This window comes from Garra rufa, chromosome 13 (assembly GCF_049309525.1).
Source record: "Garra rufa chromosome 13, GarRuf1.0, whole genome shotgun sequence".
Classification (NCBI taxonomy): Eukaryota; Metazoa; Chordata; class Actinopteri; order Cypriniformes; family Cyprinidae; genus Garra; species Garra rufa.
The window spans coordinates 42,943,538-42,952,932 of record NC_133373.1 but is presented as its reverse complement, the minus strand read 5'-3'; the positions used below and the strand labels follow the sequence as shown (position 1 = coordinate 42,952,932).

General features: G+C 39.6%; 1 protein-coding gene across 1 annotated transcript; it reads right to left on the bottom strand.

The window, feature by feature from the left end:
- Positions 1-1,838: 1,838 nt before the first annotated feature.
- On the bottom strand, positions 1,839-6,930 carry bmp2b (bone morphogenetic protein 2b). Its single transcript, XM_073853123.1, has 3 exons — positions 6,606-6,930; positions 5,054-5,427; positions 1,839-3,089 (listed from the first exon to the last, which is right to left on the bottom strand). Exons 2-3 carry the CDS (start codon positions 5,412-5,414, stop codon positions 2,209-2,211), a joined length of 1,242 nt encoding a protein of 413 aa, XP_073709224.1. The 5' UTR covers positions 5,415-5,427; positions 6,606-6,930; the 3' UTR covers positions 1,839-2,208.
- Positions 6,931-9,395: the final 2,465 nt, after the last annotated feature.

Sequence of the window (9,395 nt, the reverse complement as noted above, 5' to 3'; positions counted from 1 at the left end):
GTTCCAGATTGATCCGTCGTTGGACAAACCAATGGATGTCAACGGTAAATCTATTTAAAACTAAAATAACCACTTTGTGGATATGTTTTGGGGTTTACTTGACAGCGCCAAAAATTCCACTAATATGACCATGCATGCTTATTAAACAAAACATAAAAATACATTTTCTTGTATTTTTCTCTTGAGATTATACAGTGCCTTCCCAGAGTTTAGAAACACTCTAAACAAAGTTGTTTTGAACGCATTTTTTTTGCCATAAATGCACTGAAGTAACTTGCTATTATAACTGAAAACCAGCAATAAGGATTTCCTATTCGATGACATCAAAATGGTCATTTATACACATCACAGCAGCTGCCTGTTATATCTCATTACTAGATTTCTTTTTTGAAGATTATCAGGTCAACACATCTTCATAGCTAGCTGATTTAAAGTTAGTACACAATAAACCAATTACAAACCATTTGTGACCCTGGACCACAAAACCAGTCATAAGGGTCAATTTTTAGAAACTGGGATTTATGCATCATCTGAAAGTTGAATAAATAAGCTTTCCATTGATGTATGATTTGTTAGGAAAATCTGGCATCTGAGGGTGCAAAAAAAGTTCTTAGCAATGCATATTACTAATAAAAATTTAGTTTTGATAGGAAATTTACTAAATATCTTGGAATATGATCTTTACTTAATATCCCACTGATTTTTGGCATAAAAGATCATTTTGACTCATACAATGTATTTTTGGCAAATATACCCATGCTACTTAAGATTGCTTTTGTGGTCCAGGGTCACATTTAAAGATGCATTTTCTGTTTTAAATTCATTTTTGGTTGCACTTTATTTCGAGAGTCCACTTTTCTTTGAGTAACTTTTCAATTGCATGTCAACTAACCCTCGTTAATTTGTAACTACAAGTCAACTAACTCTCAGAGTATTAGTAGACTGATAGGTTAGTAGAATAAGCTGACATGTACTTACAAAGTTCTTATTAATACTCTAATGACTGGTAGTTGACATGTAGTTGCAAGTCACTTGTAGTTAGTAGAATGTCTATCAAAAGAATGGACCAGCAAAATTAAGTGTTGCCCATTTTTATTCAAATTAAATATTTGGGTCATTCCTTATCCAAAGTCATGATCACAAAATAAAAATAGTTACGGTGATATTGCCTTTTCTGATATTGCTTGTCTGATTCTGTACGTGCTCAATTCTTAAAGCGATAGTTCACCCAAAAATGAAAACTCTGTCATTGGTTACTCACCCTAATGTTGTTCCAAATCCATAGGACCGTTCATTTTCGGAAGACAAATTAGGATATTTTTTATGAAATCCAAAAGCCTGCATAGACGGCAATGCAACTACCATATTCAAGGCCCAGAAAGGTAGTAAGGACTTAATTAATAGTCCATATGACATTAGTGGTTCAACCATTATTTTATGAAGCTACAAGAATACTTTTTGTGCAAAAAGAAAGTACCACGACGCATGTTTCTTTTCACAAAAAGTATTCTCATAGCTTCATAACTTTCGGTTGAACCAGTGTCACATGGACTATCTTAACAATGTCCTTACTGCCGTTCTGGGCCTTGAACATGGTAGTTGCATTGCTGTCTATGCAGGGTCAGCTCTCGGATTTCTAAAAAAATTTAATTTGTGTTCCAAAGATGAACAAAGGTCTTACAGGTTTGGACACGAGGGTGAGTAATTACTGACAGAATTTAAATTTTTGGGTGAACTATCCCTTTAAGGCTTATTCACACCAAGAACGATAACTAGAATTATTATTAAATCATTCTGTGCAACAGTGTGTTTGTTATATCATGACTTTTAAAGAGAACTTCATCATCCATGGTTTATTTTTTGGTTTCAAATAATGTATTCCCAGATGCACACTGAATGAAGATCATATATTTTTTCATGATAAATACACATCATTTACAAATAAAGTGGTTATGCAATAAATACATCATAAAAATCTGAGCATTATACTTCATGTGCAATTGCACTCATTTTGAAATGTACATGGGACAGAAACATCTTCAAAGCCACTGGAAAAAGCAAGCACTCTCATTAAAATATTTATTTTCCCGTTTTTTCTTTTTTTCAGTCAACATAAATATATTCATATATATTTCTTTTCTTCCTCCAAAATAGCTCTTTGAACGTTCTTTTGTATAAATAAAAGTCTTCATTGGGGAGATGTAGCTCTCATCGGCACCCGCAGCCCTCCACCACCATGTCCTGGTAGTTTTTAAGAATGACTTTCTCGTACTCGTCCAGGTAAAGCAGCGATATGGGACTGAGCTCCGTCGGGACGCAGCAAGCTTTAGGAATATTGGAATTGACAGAGTTCACCAGAGTCTGGACAATGGCGTGATTGGTGGAGTTCAGGTGGTCCGACAGCGGGAAGGGACACTCGCCGTGGCAGTAGAAAGCGTGGTAGCCGGGCGGCGCCACGATCCACTCGTTCCAGCCCACGTCGCTGAAGTCCACGTAGAGAGCGTGCCGCCTGCAGTTCGTGCGCTGGTGCTTCCTGCGCTGCTTCGGCCTTTGCCGCACCTGCTGCGCTTGCCGCTTCTCTCTGTTCGAATGCAAGACGGCGGAGCCCTGACCGTCGTGGCTGTAGGTCACCAGCAGGGGTCGGGCTTGCGGCCATGAGTCCTCATCGGCGTGAAGGGAGCGACTGACCCTTACGTGCCTCCTCCGGTTCGTCCCATCCTCCTCGGATCCTTCCGACTCCTCAGGATGAAGCACTTCCACCAGAAGCCCATGGTTGTGCTGGGATTCGCGGGCCCAGCGAGCCACGGCCGAACCCACATCGAAGCTCTCCCAGCGCGTGTGAGAGTCCTGCACCAAACGGGTGTCGAGAAGTCTAGTAAGAGGCTCTTTGGAGGAGGCCAACGCTGGCCTGAACACCTCGTAAATGTTAATACGGTGAAAACCACCTGCACCGGCTTCACCGAGAACCTGGTCCCTGAAAATGCGAAGCTCGGCAGCCGTGATGAGCTCCTCGATGGGAACGGAGGTAAGGTTGAAGAAAAACTGCTGCGTTGTTTTTCCTTTCAGGCTGGACAGTGCCTCGAAAGCCTCTGGAAGGACAGAAGAAAGAGTCAGTTAGGATGGTGTCAACAAATTGGGCTACGACAAAAGAATACTGTTGGATTCCGAAGCACTTCAGGCTGAAACCTGACATTTTTGCTTTGACTCTGAATAGGATTTTCCACTCAGCATTTTCTTGTCTGGCCTGAGTGAGAGATTATATGGTAGAACCAGGTGTTAAAATGAAAGGCTAGCTGCGAGCGTGAGGCTGTTTGTGTGGCTGTAGAGTGACAACATTCTCTTGTTTCCAAGTCTTTATTGAATAAAGGTTGCAATCAGCGAAGGAACAGCTACTCCTACGACTCAATGCCCTAAAATAAAACGCTCTCAGACCAAAGAGCTCGCTTAATCTCTTTTGAAAAGATACGTTTTGGAAATTCCATTCCCAATAATCCAACCTATCTGCTTCATAATCACAAAGAGCCTACAGAAGATAAGCACGCTTTATTTGATGTGGGAAAGCCCGGCTCTTTCTTTCCCTCGTTCTGTCTGTCTTTCTTCACCTTTTCCTTTTTCTCCCAGTCAATCCGTCTTGAGGGGGAGTGACTGCGAGCATGTCGGGACTTGTCGAAAGCAGTCAGCCACAGTTATGAGTGTATTGACATTCCTAATTTCTGTTTGTACGTTATGCCAAAACAGCAAATCGTACAAGTCGTACATTTAACCTTGAAAACTGACTGCGTATCTCGGCTGAGGATCTCCACGTCAAATCAAAGTTATTTCAGCGGTGCCTTATTGGAATGAACTTCAAAAACGATTACATAATATTACGCCGAAAACTCTTTGAGGGATGTAATAAAAATCCAGTCAGGCCCTCAACCACCGAGTTCACCAAATTAAGACAATGAGAGAAGCCTGAGGCATAGGAGGTGCTCAAATTTACTACAGAGGGGACGAGAAAAGTCTCATTTGAAGTAAACAAGTAAAGCATTGAATACAAACGCTTAAATTGTTTGTTTCAACCTGAGCACACAAAAAGCATCCTTGTTTGCAGTGTGTCAGCTCGACCACTGGATGTCATCCATCCGAATCTGTGCCATTTTAGAGGGCCGTCTAAACAGCCTGTAATGACTCTCGTATGGATCCCTCCCCCTCTCTTTACCACACTACAGCGAGCTAGCGTGATTTTTCCTGTGTTGCCATGAAACTAAAGTGAAATGTTTCTAAATTGTGTGCTATAGTTTAGATTGACCTCTAAACAGACTCCAGAATGAAGCCTTCCATGAACAAGGCCAGTGACTTTCACAGGCTCAAATCTTCCAGAGCAAGAGAGGGCATGTTTAACGATTGTTTAAATCAGATAACACGCCTAAAAGAGACTTAATTGACATGCCACCTGATCACACTCGGCTTGATTTCATTACAAGAAAAAAAACAGATTCTGTTTCTAGTGAATTTAAATCTGACCATTCAACAAGGCCACCCACAATCCCCCGACTGGCTCAAACAGTTAGGCTAGAATTACTCGGGCATGTGATAAAGAGTTGAGCAAAGCTAAACACACACACGCACAATATCTGTACGAAAGGTGGTGCATGAACAAGCCCCCCCATTGATGGCTCAAAAACATCAAGGACAGAACTTGATGGAGAACAGCTAAACTACCCTCCTGGATTTCCTCATAAGGCTTGTTACTGTAATCTGTGGATTCTTGGAAAATAACTAGTGCATGAACCTTGTCTAGAAAACTACTGTAAGTGCACTCAGACACTATCAATTATTTGCAGCAAAGTCACCGTTAGGATGCATTTTTTGCTTCTTTAATAACAGTGAGAGCTGTTTGTGGAATGTCAATGGTTTCCAAATAGTTGCGTCACATCATCCTTAGAATTTTACAATGTTCTGGGAATAAACAAATGCTCTTTTGAAAATTTCAAATTTCAAATTTGAATTTTGGAATTTTCATTTCTAAAAAAAACAGGAACAAAACATTTACAATCAACGTCTGGCTCACCTTCGTGATGAAAACTTCGTATTGTGTTTGCTCTGCTGGCCGCCCGCTCCACGTGCTTTCCCATAGTGCTCCTCGGGCGCCGGATGTTCGGCTCATCGTTTTCAGAGTGCATATAATACAAGTCCAGCATATACTGAGGGACCACCGCCGATTTGCTCGGTGTGGGTCTTCGCTTGAGTCCAAACATGTTGAGCAGCCGTAGCTCAAACTCTTTCAGAAAGTTAATATTGGATCGCTCCGGCGTCTGTCTCCCCGAATCACTGTACTTCCGTCGGTCGATCTCGGGAATGAGTCCAGCGGCACCTCCCAGCAACACCTGACCGAGCAACAGCACCGTGAGAGCGCGGACCACGGCGACCATGATCAGTCAGTTCCTGCGAAAAGAAAGTTCAAATTAGTCATTTTTTTTTAATAAATGTTTTTTTGCATCTTAGGTTCAGCAAATAACATTCTTCTTAGAATCATTTTCATGGTTTAAAAAACAGTTTTATGTTGCCAGGTTCCACAAAGAACTTCTTTATTCTATAGTTTCTTTAGAAAACCATCTGCTTTAAAGAATCCAGAAGCCAATACACTGATCTAAAGAACTTGTGACATCTCAAGAATCTTGAACAGTATATAAAAATATTCCACATAAGAAGATTGTTTGCCTTCAATAAACTATTAAATAACATTATTTTAAAAATATATATACAGTACATTTCTTGTAGCTACAGCCCCCCTGGAGCAATCTGGTGTTAAGTGCTTGCTCAATGCCACAATGGTTCATAGATCACCCCTAGATAGGTTTCAACCTCCAATCACTCATAGTAGTTTAAGGTTTGTTTGGTTATTATGGAATACCTGTTCCTTTAAGTCCTAAAACACTTTTGCATAGCAGCCCAGAGCTCCAACCACTTATATGCATGGAAACGATCCCTAGCCACATTCAACCTGCGGCTGCCTCAAACCACAGACATATCTAGATCTTTTGGAGATGTCTTTGAGGCGATGAACGCACACGCATGCAAAAAGATTAAGAATAATATCCCTGCCGCAGGCTATAATAAGAGATTGATCTACAGTGAAAGCGCAAGACTCCAAAGAGGATGTCAGACAAACGGGATGAAACAGGAAAGAGTGAATCAAAAGAAATCGAAAGAAGGGAGACATGAAGACAGCAGACATGGAGTCTGCAATTAAAGCGAGATAAGAGAGCAGTGTCTGGGTGGGGGTCTGCCTTTAGATCATGAAAGGAAAGTCTTCAAAAGGACTGAATGTCTAGCAAAAGACGCTTCGCTGAGGGAGAGGCAGAGTTGTGAGGCTACAGGTGGTAGATCTTACGCAAAAACAACTCAAGCAACAAAGACGACAAAGAGATCTGATGATAAGGAAGCAGAGAAGTGTTTTCTTTTCATTTGCGCATACCTTCTGACCTCGCGGACTACGTGTATGCACTTTTATGAGGTGATATACAACACGCTGAGGTACAGAAATGTCAACGCTGGTGTTAAAACCTAAAACTCGCACTATTTGCAAAAACTAATATTAAAGAAATAAGCTGAAGCCTTACCGAAAGAGGAAGCGCTGTGGCCGGTCTGCGTTCCCGTCGTCTCTTAAGTTCCTCATGAATTCGTGTTTTAATCCACAAGCGATTTCTTTATCCCACGACAGAGAGTCGCCGCAACTCAGGTCGCCTCTTCTTGTTCATACTTGAGCAACACTTCAAACTTGACTGTACTAAACTCTAATGAAGTGCGCAAACGCTTAGGTCAAAGAAAGCAGCAATTCCAAAAGTGACAGCGCGAGTTCGCCAAGTCCTGGATTTGTCATTTTTCGCTTAGAAAAGTCTGATAAGCAGAAGTTTTTGGAGACTCATCTCTGCGTGCAGCATGCGCCGCGTCTGTGCCATTGATTGGAGCGCTTCGCTCCGCGAGTGCGAGTCTTTTTGTTGTCTGGTGATGTCACAATGACTGTCATCATTCAAGTCCATTGAAACGCGCCGCGTTCTCTCCATTCAAACGTTTGAACATGCCCACAGTTGCGCGCTGATTGATCGAATTTGTCCTTGCGCATATTTTATGTATTCTACACTGTAAACCTGTTAGTAATTTTACCGGGAACGGAATGTAAATATGGTTCTGTCAAAACCTGTAAACGCGAAGTTACCTTAGTAATATTGCATTTTGAAATATGGATTTTCAAACTTTATGATGCCAAATGCTCCCGAGTATTATAATCCCGTTACTATACCATAGTATATTCTCAAGCAAAGAGCCATTTATAATGTACACATATAAATAAATAAATTCCTTTTTTGTCATTGCAATATATTAGCTGTAAACTATTTATTTTAATTACATTTTTATAGAATTTAATATTTATTTCTTCTTTCACTTCTCACTTTTATCTACAAAAGCTTTACAGAAAATATTGCATGATGGAGATAGTGGTCACTGGCTAGAAAAATATGAGATAGCACCCCTTTACGGCCCCCTGGGAGTCCCTGGTCCCCAGATTTAAAACCCCTGTGTTATAAGAAAATAGTGTAAAAGTATACATTACTTAGCTTTTACAGACATTTGGATCTATTAAATCGTAAATATGATGATTCCCCTTGAATATAATATAAGGGAATGTATATTTTCATGTATAAAAAACATTATAAAGTGCAAATATAGTCAATGTTGTGTAAAAAAAATAATTTTTTGTTTTATAAACTTTTATTTTGTTAAAAACCATAATATATATTTTTTAATATTATCTGGAAAACATTATTTTTCTTTTACATTGACAGTGTTTTGACAAATGTACTCACTAAGTACGGTTAGATATATAAACCTAAAGAGAAACTTTGAAAATTATATTTTAAATATTTATTTATATATTTACTTCTTTTTTCAAGCTGCTATTTATAGAAAACTTTGCCTAAGGCAACAAAAAAAAACAGGATAGCACCCCTTTACAGCCCCATGGAAGTCCCTGTGTTAATATAAAATCAGTATTGTAAAATACTGTAAAACATATTTTATTACTATTATTTTACTATATATTAAATACATCTATCTATTTATCTATCTATCCTAAACAAAACTTACATCACAAACAGTTCACACCATCAAGGTGTGAATCACAGTTAGACCCCGAGCAGACAAGGCTCTGGTGAAGCGTTTCTTCACTATTTGAATAACAATGATCTGTGTGTATCGATTGGTGAGGTGTCTATTACGCAGCATTGTGTTTGTTTTGCATAAATAAGTTCTATTTTTTCTCTTGAATCCACAGGTAACATAGCCTACTATATTATAAAGGGCTAATGCCTTTTGATGCATAACATGATATTAACCCATACTGTGATGATTCGTGAAAAAGCCAAATCCCTGGTTATCATTGATCAAGATGTGTTAATGGCTGGATTAAATCTTGTTTTACGACTGGATTATGCTCATTAACAAGAGTTTGCAAATGCAGTGCCCTTTGCTCTCTCAGACCAGGGGGTTTAAAAGTGACCTCCTCTGCTGAATCCAGACTCAGAACAAGAAAACAGAAAGAGAAGCAGTTTTTAAAAACCTATTAATAGAGTCAGTGTTTATATATTTGATCTAGATTTTATCTGTATGCTATACAAACTATTTTGTGCTCCACAGAGGCAAACAGGTGGAGAATAAACATGCCGTGGATGTCAGATGTCATGACTGAGGAACGTCAGACTGAAACCGTTACTATTAGACAAATCCACGGACGTCTGCTTACTCAACAGCACGTATGAAGGAATCCGCATATGAAAACCCCTCATTGGTTACAGGCATTCATTTCAATTATGTGTTGATGGCAAGTTTGTTTTGACAAAAGCAACTGGGCCATTGAGATGGGAGAGACAGCAGTAGATTAAACCCCATTGAGATCAAAAGATATCTTTGTGTGCTTCCAAGACAATAACATCTTATGAGGGATAATCCCTGGATCATCCACTTAGCAATTAAAATACACTGATGCATTCCATTCCTCAGGTGATACTGGTCTCTACCAGTCCCGGCCAGTAAAAGTGAGCTCGGTGTGCAAATCAGATGATCACTTAAACGATTACTGATAGCTTTCGGGACGACTAGTTTAATAAGGAATATGTAGCCTGTTAAAGCTGCAGTAAAAAACATTTACGTGCTTTTATTCCCATTTGCCGCTCCCCTAACGTTCACCTTGTTGCCTAAACAGTAGGTCATGAACATAGTGCTCTAAGCTCTGCATTGGCCAAAGGTGCTTTAGATTCAGGGATAACACTTCACAATGCATGTTAAGTAGCCTTAATTACTCAAAACAAGAGGACCGCGGAGAGTGAAAAGAATGTTTATCTTTGTCTTATTGT

What these genes read in the sequence shown, in the direction of transcription:
- bmp2b (XM_073853123.1), bottom strand. Translation starts at nt 5,414, where the DNA reads ATGGTCGCCGTGGTCCGCGCTCTCACGGTGCTGTTGCTCGGTCAGGTG. An exon ending in ACGAAGTTTTCATCACGAAG is followed by an intron (nt 3,090 to 5,053) that starts GTGAGCCAGACG and finishes CTGTCCTTCCAG; the next exon opens with AGGCTTTCGAGGCACTGTCC.